Here is a 17,582-nt window from a genome sequence, read left to right as displayed (position 1 = left end):
TATATTTTTAATGATGCCAGTGAACCCTTCTTTCAAACCTGAAATTTGTACATATAGGCAACGATAATATCAAAACATATCAAATGTTTGTCACGGAGGTTAAAAAGGCAACTTGTCAAAAGCATAAACCTTCCTTGTACATTATCTGCTATGAGAGAAGGTGAACGTACCTCTCCAACATATTCCATGACAAAACTCATTCTTTTAATCTTCACAAGGGTTTTTACACCCCAGCCACAGCCATTGCTAGTTCGAAAGATGCAAAGTGAATACTGTGTGCCTTTTTGTACGATCCTGTTGGGACAGTCGGGTCCACACTGACACCTTGAGTTGCACTCGTAAATGGGGGTACCAGGTGGGATTTTAATTTGTTGATTTTTATTATAAGCCAAAAGAACTCCAGCTTCAGCAGGACAACATTTTTCAAAGAAGCAATCTGTGCATGAACAACCAAAGGTAGCTTCATTTACTAAGCTGATTCCAGGAGCTGGTTTGTATTCATTAATGTAGTAGAAGTCTGAAGGGGGCCCCTCTAAGTCCACAGTATTTTCAACAAAAATCATTCCTTTGTGAGTCTTCCTTCTGTTGAGTTCATCCTGCCATCTCTGCAGGGCTATCCTTTGTTTAGCCTTCTTTACAATATATTCAGCAACAGCAGGTTTCAAGGCTCTGTGATTTTCTTTTAGAGTTATTGCTTTGCCTTTCTTTACCTGAGATAAATAATTATGCTTGTCATTAAAGAACTGCTGAAGTAGTAATGGGCACTTGAGATTTTGCAAAGGTTCCCAAGTATTTGTAGAATCTGGCCATCCTTTCCATTTTACAAGATAATATTCCATATCCTTAAAATATAAAAGAAAATGCAAATCAGATTATGACATATCCATTTATCGAAAATAATTTAATATCTTGAAGGGTATTATTATTTTTCTTAATAAAGTTCATAATACACAGTTACAGATTACTAGCAGATAAAATACAAATCATAAAATAAACCTGTTTTTCTTTATATTACATAAAATATGTACAGAAAACTTAGATATAGCATTATGTTTGACCGCAGGCAAAAGAGTCACACCTGGAGAAAGATAAAAGTAATGAAATTCATGAATATGTTACCAGTGATCAAGTTAAACAAAACAGTATTTATCTTTATATGGAAATAAATTGTACCAAAACGAATTTATGACATAGGTCAGTGGCTTGCTTGGCCAGCACAGCTGCAAGCACCACCCTCTAAGACCTGTAATAACCGATTCAATGGACATGAACTTGGGCAAACTCCAGGAGATAGTGAGGGACAGGGAGGCCTGGAGTGCTTCAGTCCATGGGATCACAAAGAGTTGGACACGACTTGGTGACTGAACAAGGTCTATAATTTAATATTTTACACTGGATATGAGGGTAGTTCTTTTTCATTAATGTCCAGGACACACCTCCCTAGATCTTCTAGAGTGAACTGTCTCCGTCATGCCTGGCCGGAGGTCACTACTGAATGTGGCTGGTCCAAACTGAGATGTGCTCTGTGTGTGATAAACACTGCACTTCAAAGACGCAGCACAAAAATAATGTACACTATTAATTTAAAAACATTGATTATACATGGAAATAATATTTGGGGTTAAATTAAATGTATTATTAAAAGAAGTTTCACCTGGTTCTTTCCATTTTGTTTAACACAGTTACGAGAAAATGCTTTTTAAATTACAGTTGTCCTTTGGTACTCACCAGAGGATTGGTTTCAGGACCCCTCTCAGATAATAAAATCCACTATGCTCAAGTCCCAGATTAAAATGGCATAGTATTTGCATACAACCTACTTGTACACTTTAAATCATCTCTGCTACTGCTGCTGCTAAGTCGCTTCAGTCGTGTCCGACTCTGTGCGACCCCATAGACGGCAGCCCACCAGGCTCCCCCGTCCCTGGGATTCTCCAGGCAAGAACACTGGAGTGGGTTGCCATTTCCTTCTCCAAAGAAATCATCTCTAGATCTAATATAATGTGAATGCTATATAAATAGTTGCCAGCGCACGGCAAATCCAAGTTTTGCTTTGCAACTTTCTCTTTTTCAAATATTTTCTCTCTGAGGTTAGTTGCATCCTGTAGTGCAGAACCTGGGGATACAGAGGGCCGAGTGTATACACCTGTAGTTTGCATCATATTTCTATTGAACAGCACAATTCCAGAGACACTTGCCTGTGGCTGGATTAGGTGACAGGCCCTCAAAGCACCAAAGATCAAATATTTTGATTTATCCTTCAGTCTGCTGTTGGCCACCATGGTACCTGAAATCCTGCTTTCTCACCCCAGGAGTCAGGCTGTGTCTTCTTCCCAACGCTATATTACGTTTCTCTTTAGAAACGTAGTCTAGTGTACATGCACGTGTGCTAAGTCGCTTCCACTATGTCCGACTCTGTGCGACCCCATGGACTGTGGCCCGCCAGGCTCCTCTGTCCATGGGATTCTCCAGGCAAGAGTACTGGAGTGGGTTGCCATTTCCTCCTCCAGGGGATCTTCACAACCCAGGGATCGAACCTGGGTCTCTTATATCTATCTGCACTGGCAGGCAGAAGTCTAGTGTACATACTGTACGTAATAAATTATTCAAGTAAAGTCTCAATTTTCTTTGTTCTCTAGAATAGCGAACATATACCTGTGAGTGCTAGGGTAAAATGTCTTCTGAAATATAAAGTAATTAAACTGCATTCTATGGTTTTTAGTTAGCATTTTAATTCATAGATATTGATAAAAAATTAACTGGGATACATTTGATTTCGCCTGGAATTTTAAATAGAGGTTTTATTATAAAATAAGGGTGTCTACTAGTTCTAGTTTATATGACCTGGCAGTTCCAGAAAATGTATTGAGGCACGATGGGGTAAGGAGCATTAAGGCAGCCTTGCAGGAGCTCACCTGGCTAGTCAGGGAGCTTATCTCCATGTTTTACTATATTCTACTCAATACACAATAATGCTTGTTAATGAAAAGAGCTCTACTTCTTTGTGAAACTGGTAAAAATGTTTAGTCAAAAAAAAAAAAAGATTAAATTATGGCATGAACATATGCACAAAAACTGTACTTCTATGAAAATATATACTATGATTCCAGGGAAGAAAAAGCCTAGACATATATTGAAGTGTTCGTCAAACTGGCTCACTAAAACATAACATGGGTTTCTCCCTCCTGTCAGGTGACTACAATTTGCAACTGTTGTTAGCAGATATAGGCTCAATAACAATGAGGACGGTTTGGCACCGTGTAACATTACCTATTCCCCTTAATTATAAATAAAAGTTACTTTTTTCTGATTCCAAAATAAAACAGTGCAACCCTGGTCCTCTTTTTTTTTCCTACCATAGCCCTGAGTTATACACCAAAAGTTGCCAGCAAACAATGAAAGAAACACTAAAAACACTAAGCCACTGAAGTCCGCTTTCAAAAGAATATATTGTTCAATGATGAGTCATTTGCATTTTTAGTGATTATTTTGTATGTTAATTACATTGTATCTACTTAACTTACAGGATGGTAAAGGTGCTTCTAAAGTATGAGTGCAATGTAAATATAAGTAACATTTTATTTCTACTCTGTAGATTTCTTTCATTTTATAAGAATGAAAATTTTACTTTTTATATATATGTCTCATTTTACTTTTTATATAAAAAATTTCCCTTTTTAAAAAATAAGATAATTTTATACAGAAATCAGTTTGACTTAAATGCAATGACTTCAATACCCTAAACTCTCAAATAAAAGTCAAAAATTTCTTAAGTCTCACAGGATGTCAATTATCTTATTCAGACATGCAGTCAACTCTTGATTACCTATAAAAATGGAATGGAGTCATAAAAATGATCCATTAATCACTCCTGTATAATTTGGAATGCATCACATGAAATTTTTTCTTCAAGACATTTTCCCCCACTATGTTTGGCTTAGGTTAAATTCATTCAAATATTTTAGTGTCTATAATGAGCATATGGAAGTTCAGTCACTAGGGGGCGGGATGAGATGTAAGATAATATTAGCCTTTAAGTGTAAAATCTCATTGGGAAAGGAAGGCAGTAGTATGTAAAATAAAGAGCAATGCGAGGTGGTACAACTTTAAAGGCCAAAAAAAGTAAGACAATAAATACCACTAAAACATAAAGAAGGAAATCAATATAGGTCAATGAGAAAAAGGCACAGGAAGCAGAACAAACTACGCTGTGAAAGACTGATAGCGTTTGTTGGGCAGGGCACAGGGCAGGCAGGATGAGAAACACAAGCGAAGCTTGGAGCTAAGATTTGCATGAAGTATCCAGAAAACAGTGAAGAGACAGATTTAGCTAGCTTTGAGGTTGAGAACACTGAAGCGAGAGATTAAACTGCAACAGCAAGGGAAGAGCAAATTTGGGATAGCCTTGAACACCTGACTGAGGCATCAGAGCTTTATTGTAGGCTAATGGTTTTAACAACACTTAGAAACCACGGTGTTTCTGTAGGAAGTGTCATTCAAAATAAATACATTTAATTTTATCTTGTCTATTAGAACATTTTACCAATCTTCCAACTGTCAAGCCAATTCAGTCCTCATCTGACCATTCCTTAGGCTTTGATATCATAGTTCTCTCTCCATTTTTGTTCCTTCTCTGCCTTCTTTGCTGAGATCTCTGCTCATCACTTAAAACAATGTAGTCACTCAGGATTCTGTCCTTGGTCCCTTTTCACACTAAACAAGTGTTTGTCTCTTTTGAGAATCTCCAGAGAGCTACAGACTTTCCCCTATCAAAAGTTACATGTATGATACAATGGGTAATTTCAGGATATTTGGATTCTAGTCTAAGAATTCTTCCTCTAAACGTTCTCTCTGGGCAACCTCATTACTCCAATGGTTTTAACTGTATGCTGACACTCCCAGAATTTGAGCTGCAACCCCATGGAGTCACTGACTTACTAGATGTCCCGTAGGTTCTTCATCTACCCACAGGGAACTCACCACTGCTGTTCCTAAGCAGTTCCCCTCTGTATTCTCCTCAAAGCAGCCTTACCCTCCTCTACCTGGTCACACAAGCTGCAAATCAGGAGGTCAATCTCATGTCTTTCTTCCCTTCAATCCCCCATCAGCAAGCTTCCTTAGATCCTTTCACCCATCTCTATTAACATAATGCTATTTACTTCAAGCCTTCAGTCTTGCCCAGATTATGGCACTGATCTCCTACTGTTTTCCCTGCCTCCAGACTAACAACAATCCATCTATCCTTCTCTACTGTGTAGATTTTTAATAAAAACAAAAAGCACCCCCCCACCACAGTACCAGTCATTCTGTTATTTTCTTGCTAAAAAATTTTAATGGCTTCCCCACTGCCTAAAGAATTAACTCAAACTTCCAATTATAACAAAGATTATTCTTGATTGGGTCTTTGATGCTCCCCTGACTCAGTGTTCCAATATGGCCCCATTCACATACCACCCTCTAGCCACACTGAACTGCTGTCTTCCTACCTTTATGTTGCTCTGCTCACAGTTATTTCTAGTTAGAATGTCTGCTTCCATTTGTCTATTGAACACCTATTTCAGTCTCATCTTTTCTGTGCAGAAAAACTCACCCATTTTTAAAACTCAGCTCAAATGTCCTCTCTCCTGTGGAGTCTTCCTTGCCACTCTTGCCCAAGGAGGACTGATTATTGCCAACTTGTGTTCCCATTTCTAATAGAAACTGTTCGGTTAGCCAAAAAGTTCGTTTGGGTTTTCTGTACAATCTGATGGAAGAACCCAAACAAATATTTTGGCCAAATCAATACTGGCCAACTCATTTGCAGGAGGGAAGCAATCTTATTCCTGGTAGCCCTAGCACCAAGCAGAATTCCCCACTATATCCTAGGCACTTACTAAACATTTCTGAATGTGTAACAAAAACTGTGACTACCAATATGTACGCAATATTAAAAAATCACAATAGTAACCATATGAATCCTTAAAAGAAATACAAGCTGTTCAATTTAACCTGAAGATAACAATTCATGGTGTTTTTTTTTAAATGTCTGTTAGTATCTGTTACCTGTTGCTTGTAGCCAGTAAGAGGTAGCAAGCACAAACTCTTTAAAATGCATATATGTGGGAGCACAAAAAAGAAAAACAATTAAAATCTACCTCTCATTAGCTAATTTTCCCCTGCAAGTTTTGAGATCATAATATTCAATATTAATGGTAGAAGAGCTGCTGCTGCTAAGTCGCTTCAGTCGTATCCGACTCTGTGGGACCCCACAGACGGCAGCCCACCAGGCTCCCCCGTCCCTGGGATTCTCCAGGCAAGAACACTGGAGTGGGTTGCCATTTCCTTCTCCAATGCATGAAAGTGAAAAGTGAAAGTGAAGTCGCTCAGTCTTGTCCGACTCTTAGTGACCCCATGGACTGCAGCCCACCAGGCTCCTCTATCCATGGGATTTTCCAGGCAAGAACACTGGAGTGGGGTGCCACTGGTACAAGAGCATGAATCTGAATATGAAAATCACACTGTTACATGGGAACACAGTTTGAGAATTATTCTGGTCAATGGAAAGTCACTGGATTTTCGCACCACTAATTGAGAAAGTATACATATTGTGAGGATTGGGTTAGAGGCCCAAAACTGACACAAATGAACAACATGACCCTGGAAAAGTCCTTCTTGGAGTTCTGTTTTCCTGACCTCTACAATTTGGGTTTTAGTCTAATGATTTCTATTATTCCATTTCTTAACAAACCACCCTAATTGCAGTTGTCTTTAAGGAATATGACTATGGTGAAATGTGGATATTTTGTTAATATGTGTCATTCAGTCTAGTGCTAGTCCTAGAGACAGAGAATGACCTGGAAACTTTAAGAAGTCAAACCTTTAGGTAATATTTCTTTAATATTTGATTCCTAAGGACTTCTTCACTGATGAGCTGAGTTTGTCAATAAAGAGCACCCAGTTTTGTCACAAATTTTTCTGCATGAAGGGGCAACAATGGCAAACATGTGGCATTAAAAAAAAAAAAAAATCACATAGCACCGAGACTCCAGTTCACATCCTTTGAGTTCCACTGGACCCCAACAGGAGCCCATCATGGTAACCGTCCCGTTGTTCCCCCAGTTGGTATTCCTTCCCCGTCCTGAGTTGGCTATTCCAGACCTTCACCATTTTCTTCCGGGTCCCTATCCCCCGCCTCCCCCTATTATTTTCGGGAGCACATAGCCCTGACTTTCGACTTTCCATCCTTCCATGGACATGGAACTAGAGACGAAGGGGACCAAGGATACGGCAGGAGAGATGCCCTTCCTCCATCAATTCCTTCCCTCTCCTGTCTCTTCAGTTTCTTGCTCTCTCCTGATTTTCACTAGCATCTGACTCTCCCCTAATTTTTTAAAAGCAAAATTAAACTAAACCTCCTTTGAGATATAAATGCTTGAATAAAGAAGGGACCTCTAAAAGATATGATAAATTACTAAAAGTGTAGAGATCAGAGACTAAGGTCAAGGAATGGAAGATTTTTTTTCAGTATAAAATGCTTTATAACATTCAATTTTAAAATTCACATTATCTAGTCAGATATTTTTTTAAATTAAATTATCAATACTCTTAGACCCTACACATCCATATTTGAAAGTGAGAGTTCTTGAAGAGTTGCCCACGCTACTTGACCTTACTTTCTCATTTCCAACTTATTCTTTAATTCATTCTATTTTGGCTTCTTCTATCCAAACCACAGAAATGCTCTCAGGACATCAGTGTCCACTACTCAGTCCAGAGGGTAACGTTCTACTTCTGCTTTGACCCCGCTGGTCATCACTCTGTCTTGCTGACAAGAACTGCTCCTCAGGCTTCCGTGGTTTACTCTTCTGATTCTCCTACCTTTCTTGCCAGGTTGTGCCTGTCCTTGGACAGTTCTTCCCTGTGAGTACCCCTTCCTGTTCCTCGATCTTGGCTCATCTCCCATTTTTTTTGCGTGGATTACTGTAATGGGCCTCTTATCCTTTCAATCCACTCATGGTGCAACAGCCCCCTTCCTGACCCCTCTCTCCCATGTTACTCCCCTGATCAGAACTTAGAGTCAAAAATTCCTCTCTCTGCCTACAAGAAGTGGCACTTTCTGGGCCCTGCCCTATCCTTCCAGCCGCATTTCAATCCTTCTGGCTTATTATGTTCCATCCGTACTTCAAAGTCTTTGCAGGAGTCAGGCTCTCTTCTGACTCAAGACCTTTCCCCATTATCTCTACACCCTTTAGTACTAAGTCTGAAATCAGTTCCTCATGGACAACTGCCTACTCTCTCCAGGATGAGTTACCGCCTTCTGTTACACTAGCCTCATCTCAACTATTATTCAGTTCTTGGTACAGTGATAGTTAAGGTTTTTCTACATTCACCAAAAGGCAAACTCCATGACATCAGGGACCATACTTCTGTGTCATTCACCACTGAGATTGCTAGTGCCCAGGGTGTGACATGATAGGTGGTAGAAGACTGGAGAAATATCTGTGGGTTAATGAAGGGGTAAGTGTACCCAGTCCCGGGGCTTCAGTCCCCATTCTTCCACCAATCACTTCAAGGGCCATGGCACCAGTCAGTTCTCACTCTTGATTTAAAGCCACATTTCCAACCACCTGTTTTCTTCAAGTTGGCTTAGAGGGTCAAGAGTCTGCCAGCAATGTGGGACACCTGGGCCTGATCCCGGAGTTGGGAAGATCCCCTGGAGAAGGAAATGACAACCCACTCCAGTACTCTTGCCTGGAAAATCCTGTGGTCAGAGGAGCCTGGTAGGCTACAGTCCATGGGGTTGCAGAGTTGGACACGACTGAGCGACTTCACTTCACTTCACTTCACTTCCAACCACCTACTGGTTCAGCTCACATTTAAATGTTCTCAACCTTCTTCTCCAACCTCAATCTGGCCCCCTATCCTACTCCTCCTTATATTAAGCCTCATCTTCCTGTATTCCTGGGTCTTGGTGAACAGGACTACTACCAACACCACTGCAAGCTTTCCAGTGCTGGATCCCCAGCCAACACCCTGACTGCTAAACCACAGACTGAAATTTTACATCCTTGATAATTAAGCAAATCATCTACTTCTTTTCATCTTGATTGTTAGTACTTTAGTTCAAACACAATCACTTCTCGCCTACATTACAACAGCCTTTCAGAACATGTAAGTTGTACATGTGTCATTTCCCTTCCTGCTAATCCGCTCTCTCCCTCACTGAGAAGAGAAAACCCTCTGAATATAGTGTCACACTTTTTAGAACCAGATGATGCTCTCTGCAGTAGGATGGCTGGAGTTCCTTCACTTGTCTCTCACCATCTCCAAATCCCAGATCCTTCCCCTCCATTCTCTGTGCTAAAGCCTTAAGGAAAGACTCCATTCGTGTTACGAGGTCCCAGCTGGATGTTATCTTTTCCAGGAAGCCTTCTCTGAGTCAGCCTAGGCCTTCCTCCCATCAATCATGTCAGGATGCCTGTCCTAGTGCTTACTAGTCTATACAGCCTTGGATGGTTTACTCATCAATCTTGTTCACTGGGCTGTGAGTTCCTTAAGGTTCAGGACCATTTCTCATTAATCTTTATGTTCCCATTGCCTAATGTAGCACCTGATACAAAGAAGAATCTCAAATGTTTACTGAGTGAGACTACAGAAAGATGAATCGGCAGACATCAGTCAGTAAATTGGTGCTGTCATTTAAGCATGAAGCTATGAAGACATGGTCCAAAGGTCATTGTGAGGACTGGAGAAACCACTGACATAAAAAACCAATTCATCAACCATGAACTAAATACCCACTGTATACTATGGTTTATAGTAAGACATAGTCTTGGCCCTCAAATCGTTGATAGTTAAGCAGGGAAGGTATGAAACAAAGCCACAAAATGGGAAAAGTTTTAGAATAATGACAAGAACAGTGCTTATCCTGAACATAAAGTAATTTTGCTGAGATGAGCAAGGAAGGAGCCTCTGTGGTTGGTGTAACCTTTCAGCTGAACTTTGCAGGCATGCAGGATTTTGCAAAGGAGAGAAGAAAAACAATGTTTCAGAGAGAAGTGGATGAGAAAAGTCAAAAGGCACCAAGGTGTATGATGTGTTCAGGAATTAGAATATAAGCTCTGTCTGTTGTTAAGCTAAATTCTCAATGCTCAGAAGACTGCTCAGCCCATACTACACATTCAGTAAGCCTTAGCTACATGGAAGAACTTTCTAGAATATCAGTGTGGTTGGGAAGTAGGATATGTTATAGGAGATGAAGCTGGAAAGGGGTTTGGAGGCCCAATGACAGAAAACATCAGTCCAAAAGGACTCAGCTTAGATTGGCAGACACCAGGGAGCCACTGAAAGGGCTAAAGGAAGGTCCTAGTGCAATCAGAAGGTGCAATTAGTTTCTGTGTTTCAGAAACTAATGACTCTGAAGAATATGGTGCTGAACAATCTCTTTTATGAGTTAAATGGGGGGGAATATTTAAGAAAAGGACAGGGTCATAAGATCTCTCACCTGCCCTGACTATAAGACAGAGAGACACAGACAGAAAAGGTAGACATATACTGAAGTAATACTGGCTTACAGACTCAATAACCTGTGTTAGGCAGAAGAAGTGAGGGATATAAGTGGGTTGTCGAGGACATACGTGCGGGAAGCATGCTTATTCCAAAGTAAGAAACCAAAAGGAGAAGGTTGAAGGACAGCAAAAGTTACCCAAACTGAACTGTAAGACTAAGAATTCTGAATAAGAAAAAAGATTGGCAGCTCCTTCAATGTAAGCACAGATTCCTTGGTAATTAACTCTCTATTAAAGTGGATCAGGAATTAACAGCAAACAACAGAGACATATGGTCTCTAAGAGGTAGAGACCATATAATCAGATGACCTATTAGATTTAGAGGGTAGGGAGGAAAGAAGAATTTATAAGGATAGGTCACTGTGAAGATTATAATTCGATGAAGCTAGATAGGGGACACTAGATCAGGATGCAGGTTTGATGGGGAAAATGGGTACAGTTTTGAATATGTTCAGTGTGGTTACCTACAGGGTGCCCAGTTTGAAATGAAGCTCAAAAAGAACACAATGCTTCACAGAGATTTGAGGGTCACTAGTACTCTTGCCTGGAAAATCTCATGGACGGAGGAGCCTGATAGGCTGCAGTCCATGGGGTCGCGAAGAGTCAGACATGACTGAGCGACTTCACTTTCACTTTCCACTTTCATGCACTGGAGAAGGAAATGGCAACCCCCTCCAGTGTTCTTGCCTGGAGAATCCCAGGGAAAGGAGCCTGGTGGGCTGCCGTCTCTGGGGTTCCACAGAGTCGGACACGACTGAAGCGACTTAGCAGCAGCAGCAGCCAAATCAATGTAAGTAGAGACCACCAAGAAGAGGCCGTCCACAGAGCAGATTCCAGGTGAGAAGAGGGCCGAGGAGAGCGCCTTGACAAGTACGTATCGACATTTCAGAGGAAGGACAGGCAAGAGACACCAAAGGAGCTTCAGATAGAACGTTAAGAGAAACTGGTGGTGGAAAGAGTGGAGATTGAGGTGAGAAACAATGACAGCACATGCTGCTCCCACATGACCACCACGGGTCAGTCTGCTAACAGAAATCCTATGAGGTCGTACTGTCCATTCATCTCAGGGAAGAAACCAAAGGAAAGAGAACCAGGTAATATATTGAAGGTCATGCAACTAGTACATGGAAGAGGCGGAATCTCCAGGACAAGAGGTTCAAGGAAGAAAGAGTAGCCAACAGGGTAGGACGTTGCAAAGAAGGAGAACAGATCTGAGGTCCTCAAATGTGGCAATCAGGAGGTCACTGATAGGAGCATAAATCAAACTGGAGTGGGTTAAAAAGTAAGACGAGAAACTACAAGCAAGCTACAGCACAAACTTTTTGCAATCTGTGTATCTGATAAGGGACTATCTAGAATATACAAAGAACTAGTACAACTCAGTAAGAAAAAGACAACCCAATTCAAAAAAAATAGGTAGGGACCTCCTTGGTGATACGGTGGTAAAGAATCAGCCTACCAATGAAAGGAACACAGATTCCATCCCTGGTCCAAGAAGACCCTACATACATGGGGCCACTAAGCCCGTGCACCATTAACCCTGAACCTGTGCCCTAGAGCCTGGCTCCGCAACGAGAGAAGCCACCACAGTGAGAAGCCTGTGTACCACAACTAGAGAGTAGCCCCTGCTTACCACAACTAGAGAAAGCCTGCACAGCAACGAAGACTCAGTGCAGACAAAAATAAATAATAAATTTTAAAAAACTTTAAAAAATAGGTAAAGGATCTGCATAGATAGTTCTCTAAAGAAGATACACAAATGGCTATAAGCACTGGAGCAGATGTTCAGCATCATTAGCCATCAGAGAAATGCAAATCGAAAGAATGAGATGTTCCACACCCAGTAGGACAGCTATAATCAAAGTCAGATAACAGGTATTGGTGAAGATGTGGAGAAATCAAAACCTTCATACACTGGTGGTGGGAATGTAAAATGGTGAGGTCACTTTGGAAAACAGTTTGGCAGTTCCTCAGATGGTTAAACCACACAGGTACCATATGACCCAACAGCTCATCTCCTAGGTATATATCCAAGAGAAATGAAAACATGCCCACACCATGACTTGCACGTGAATGTTCATAACATTATCTATAACAGCCCCCAGAGAGAAACAACCCAAATGTCCATGAAGTAATAAACAGATGAATCAAATGTGCTATGTCCATATAATGACATATTTGGCAATAAAAAAGGTACTGATATCTAGTACAGTATGAATGAACCTTGAAAATATTATGCTAAGTGCAAGAAGCCAATCATAAAGGACCACATACATACTACATGATTCCATGTACATGAAATGTCCAAATAGGGACATCTATTGAGACAGAAAGTAGACTAGTGGTTGCTGAGGGTTAATGGGAAAAAGATCTGGAGAGGTTTGGGGGGTGATGGCTAAGCAGTATGGGGTTTCTTTTTAGGTTAATGAAAATGTGCAACCACTGCTACAACCAATTTTAGAATAATTCTGTGAGTGTGCAAAAAGCTTTGAACTGTACAGCTTCAACTGGTGAATTGTAGGGTATGTGAATCATATGTCAATAAAGCTGTATTTAAAAGTTGATGGGAAATGAGGAAGAAGGAAAAGATAGGAAATGCTTGAGTGGGGATGCAAGATCAAAGAAAGATTAGGGAAAATCTGATTTATCAATTAAGATAAACCAGTGGAAAAATAGCACTTGATTAAAAAAAAGACATCAAAGATTAAGCAAAGTTCTAAAGGGGATGGGCAGGGGAAAAAAAAGAAAAATAGGTGCAACCTCTGAACAAAGATACAGATAACTGGTGTGAAGTAAGTTGAGAGGTCATACTTGAAGGATCCAAAGAGGTAGAAGTCTGCAGCTGATAGGGTGAGGGACAGAGTAAGAAGACCAGAAAAGTTATAATTGGGAAAACTGATGACAAGAATGGAAGAAGCAAGAGAAAGATAAAAAGCTTGTCCAGTGGAACTGAGCAGTGTGAGAACAGAAAGAATATATAATGGAGCCAAGAAGTGTGATTATATGACCCCTGCAGCTATACTAGCCAGCCAAGAGTTTAGAAACTGAAATGGCAGAGGACTGGGCTGTCTGCGGGTTGAAGACTACTACCCTGAGTACAGAGAGTGCTGACAGTGTAGGTAAAATTTTGTTGTTTAGTTGCTAGGTAGGTGAAATGCTTCATCACAACATTCCACTGAGTGAGGAAGCCAGTGAGACCAAAAGAAGATGGATGCTTCAAAAGAAGAATTTGATTTAATGGCAGAATCCATATGGAAGATGAAAGAGAAGGAAAACAAGGAAACAGGATTTGATTCATTCATCCAGAAGAACTGACAGATGAACAACCAGAGTTCTTACAGAATAGGTAGGCAATGGAGAAATGAATTACTCAAAAGTATATGGTAAAGTTTAGATTCTAAGAGCTTCTTGAAGAACCCTGTCATTTTCAAGAGAAACAGAAACACAGGGAGGCCCAGGGAAGTTAAATGACTTTTCTGGAATCACAAGGTACTAGACAAAGGCTAGAAATGACTGAACTCCAGGCTGTCCTACTGCACAACAAAACCTCATTGCTATCTGGAGTTTGACAGGACGGCAGGAAATACAAATGGTGATGCTTCTTGAGATTTGGTAACATTAAAATTGGCTTGAATTTCTAGGTTAATCTCAGGTGATAGTGGGGAAATATGATTCAGGAACAAAACGAATGACAGGAGAAGCCAATCTGAGCTAAAACATTTGCTCTGGTAATCCACATGGAGATAATCAAGAGTTGGATGTACAATGACATAAGTACCTTGAAATATTTGAATGTAAGAACATTTTATGCTTCAAAATCCTTTCAATGTTAGTTGGCAAAACAGATGACAGGACATATAAATTTATCATGGCTAAGAACTGTAACCATTAAGAAGAGCTTTGCTTACTTTTAAGGTTATTTTTATGTTACAGAAATATGAAATTCTAAAGGGAGGTCTGATTAGGTCTTTTTTAAGGGTCTAGATATTTGCCTTACCTTTACTACCTTGTAGTCACACAAGTATTCCACCTCATAATTGTTTAGATTCCTTTTGGTGATTCCAATCGATTTACATGTGAGTTTTTCTTTTCTACATAATTCCTGAAGAGTATCAAGTGAAACTAGGCAAGGCACACACCAAGCTACAATAAGAAAATAGAATTCTTTACTAATGAAATAGCTACTCAATTAAAATAAAACAAAACAAAAAAATCTTGATTTCTATATCCCCACCCTTCAACTGGCAATTTTATAAGACTAAAAATTCAAGAAACCATTTACATGTCTAAGAAAATTTAACCACTGAAGAACTATTTTAGTAAATATTTCTTCCTGGATTTTCTCATGTGTGTCTGCCCTACTATATCAATTTCCACTAGGCCACCTGAACAAAATGTTTCATGTCTATAAGCTTTCATAAGATTACACATAGATAGGCTGGGATAGTATTTTTAACTTTTTCATTGTATTCTATATAGAACTGCTGTTTTAGTCAAATGTAGACCTCAAGCACAAAATTATTAGTTAGAGATACATCTTAAATATATTCAAAAATAATCTTACATTGTTAAAAAGTAATTTTCCCTTTCTCTTTGTCCAGCAATAAGAACTGAAATCTAATTCTATAGTTATATACTCGTGACATCATATGATCCACTTTTCCTATTTGAGAAGGTTGTATGAAGTTTTAACTTCAATTTTGCCCATGCAGCAATGTAGTTTAGCAAGGTAAATTAACCCAAGGGCTACAATAAAATAATGAAGAGTATATTGAGTTTTGTAATACTCACTTCCTGTATTGTTTTCAAAGCCAAGGATGACAATACAGAGTATTCAATTTACACCAAGCCTGAAGAAAATTAGATACTCTCATCATCAACCTTCTAGAAGCCAGTAACAGTGCTGTGGAAGAGTCTACCCTCAAATTCCTGTGAAGAGTATGCCACCACACTGCATTAAAAACAGGTTAACACAGGGTGGTGATCCAGCGGCTAAGACTCCAAGCTCCCAATACAGGGGCCCAGATTCACTCCTGGTCAGGGAACTAGATCCCATACTCTGCATCTAAGACAAAAGATACGGTGTACCTCCAACTAAGACCTGGCGCAGCCAAATTAAGTAAATAAATATATTTTTTTAAAATAGGTTAACACAAACTGACGTTTAGAAACACAGAATAAACTTGGCTTTCCGGCTAGTGCCACGAGAAGCCCCAGAGAGGATCAAGGGTCCTCTGTTCCAGCCCCCGCGAGGCCCCCTAGCTACATGACTTGAGGGAGGTTTCCATCTTTCCGCGTTTCAGCTTCACTGAAAAAAAATGTGAGGGCTGAAGTAAACTGGGAGTAAACCAAACAAAGCCCATCAGTAAACGCACGCTTTACTTGGCAGCTCTCCAAGGTAGTTGTGATAACCTTTTGGGTTTGGAGGTAATTTCCCAGGAAGAGAGAAGAGCTGTTCCTAGTATACCCGTTCCTCGCCCTCCCAAACTCACTCAGGGGTCTCATGGTCAGAAAACCTGAAATATGATTTCCAGCCGCCCCACCCCCCAAAAAAGAACTCAGTTCTAGATCAAGAAAGTGAAATGTATTTTCCCCTAAAAAATTTGAGGGGTGGTTTGAGGGTAGGGGAGTAGTGGAAATACAACCCCCCCCCTCCCTTATATCCATCCCTTCCATTTAAAAAGCCTCAGGATGTTTTGTGTGGAGTTAACCTCGTTATCCTGATCACCTGGACTTTCTACCCAAGGTGTATGTCTGCTTAGACATTTTCACTTAGTGCAAGTAACAGAAGAATTCAAGACGCAACCCTCCACGGAAATGCTAGTTTTGAGAGTAAGAAAACTTGGAACACACGACACCGCAACCCCCATGGTAACCAATCTGACTGTCTCTAATAACGTAGAAAGAGAATTCATTGGTAAGAGTAAACATTTCATGACCACCACAAAAACTTGACACTAGAAGTTCACACTAACCCCTAGCGGAGGAAAAGTTGGACGATAATGAGTCCATAATCCATGCGGAGAGGCGCAGTGCTGGAAAACACCTTTCCGTTTCAGAAGGCATTGAAAGTTCCAGTCTTGGAGCGCGCGCACAAACACACGTTCAGTACCGAATTCTTTGGCGACCACAGAAATAGCACGCAAGTTCCCTCCCGGCGGGGATGACGATTCCCGTGAGCCAGGGGCTAACGCCTCCAGTACCCACTTAGTGGGACTTCCTCCAAAGGGGAACCGGTCCTCCCCGTGCGTACGAATCGGGGTACATCCTCACTCATTTCCTTTCTTAGCCTTCACACGTCTCAGCCCCGACCTCTCTCTGTTCCTCCGACACTGAGGTCACACCCACACCACCGGGATCCTACCGCTCCCAGTTCCAAAACCAGCCCGACCGCAAACGTCCCGCTCAAACCATCACAAAGGAGTCGCGCCCCCCTCGTGTCCACGGACCTCGAGGCGCCCAAGGATCCGCCGTAGCCACCCGGATGCCCCCAAACAGCGGTCGGGAGGGGTGGGGTTTCTGGGCCGGCCAGCGGCGGGGGCTGGGCCGCCGGGTCCGTGGGACGGCAGCGGAGGGCGGGGGCCGGGCCTCGCGAGGGCCGGGCGCGGGAAGAGATTGCGGGCAGCGGGCGGGCCGAGCCGCGAGGAGGGTCAGGGGCCGGGGGCAGGGAGGAGCCCTCGGCGCGCGTCTGGGGGCCGCAGTGTCAGCCGCGCGGAAGGCGGTGTCTCGCCGCGTCGAGTTGCGGCCGGCCCGCGCGTTCCGACCCCGCTTCCCGGGCCTCGGGAGTTTGCCCGGCGGACAGGGGACAGTGCGGGGCGCCGCTCTCCAGCCCTCACCTCCTGGCGCCTCGGCCCCGGCCGCCGCCATCTTGAGGAGCTTTCATTCAAACTGGCGCGGTCTGACGGGATAGCTCAGTTGGCCCAACGCCCCGCCCCCGCACAGCCCGCGCGGAACTCGGGAGCCCGGGCGGGGGCCTAGAACCCGCGAGGCGTCCTGACGTCAGCGGCGGCCGTCCCAGCCGCGGCGGCAAGTGCG

The 17,582-nt window shown here is 41.9% G+C and overlaps 1 protein-coding gene across 4 annotated transcripts in view; it reads right to left on the bottom strand.

Annotated features, from left to right (window-relative positions):
- The window catches only part of SUV39H2 (SUV39H2 histone lysine methyltransferase), a 23,187-nt gene extending 5,605 nt beyond the window's left edge, over nucleotides 1-17,582 (bottom strand). Inside the window, exons 1-3 of one of the 4 annotated variants that reach the window (XM_055543878.1) lie at nucleotides 17,384-17,582; nucleotides 14,545-14,690; nucleotides 171-842 (exon numbers count right to left, since the gene is read on the bottom strand). In XM_055543878.1, the coding sequence (XP_055399853.1) occupies nucleotides 171-842; nucleotides 14,545-14,690; nucleotides 17,384-17,414 (849 nt within the window). In that variant the 5' untranslated portion in view covers nucleotides 17,415-17,582. Of the gene's footprint in view, nucleotides 1-170; nucleotides 843-14,544; nucleotides 14,691-16,522; nucleotides 16,768-16,996; nucleotides 17,017-17,383 lie in introns of those variants that run through there. The other 3 variants (XM_055543880.1, XM_055543877.1, XM_055543879.1) reach the window with 3 other exon arrangements.

This window comes from Bubalus kerabau, chromosome 13, assembly GCF_029407905.1.
Source record: "Bubalus kerabau isolate K-KA32 ecotype Philippines breed swamp buffalo chromosome 13, PCC_UOA_SB_1v2, whole genome shotgun sequence".
NCBI classification, from domain to species: domain Eukaryota; kingdom Metazoa; phylum Chordata; class Mammalia; order Artiodactyla; family Bovidae; genus Bubalus; species Bubalus kerabau.
The sequence above is the reverse complement of the archived record's forward strand: the minus strand, read 5'-3'. Positions and strand labels throughout refer to the sequence as shown.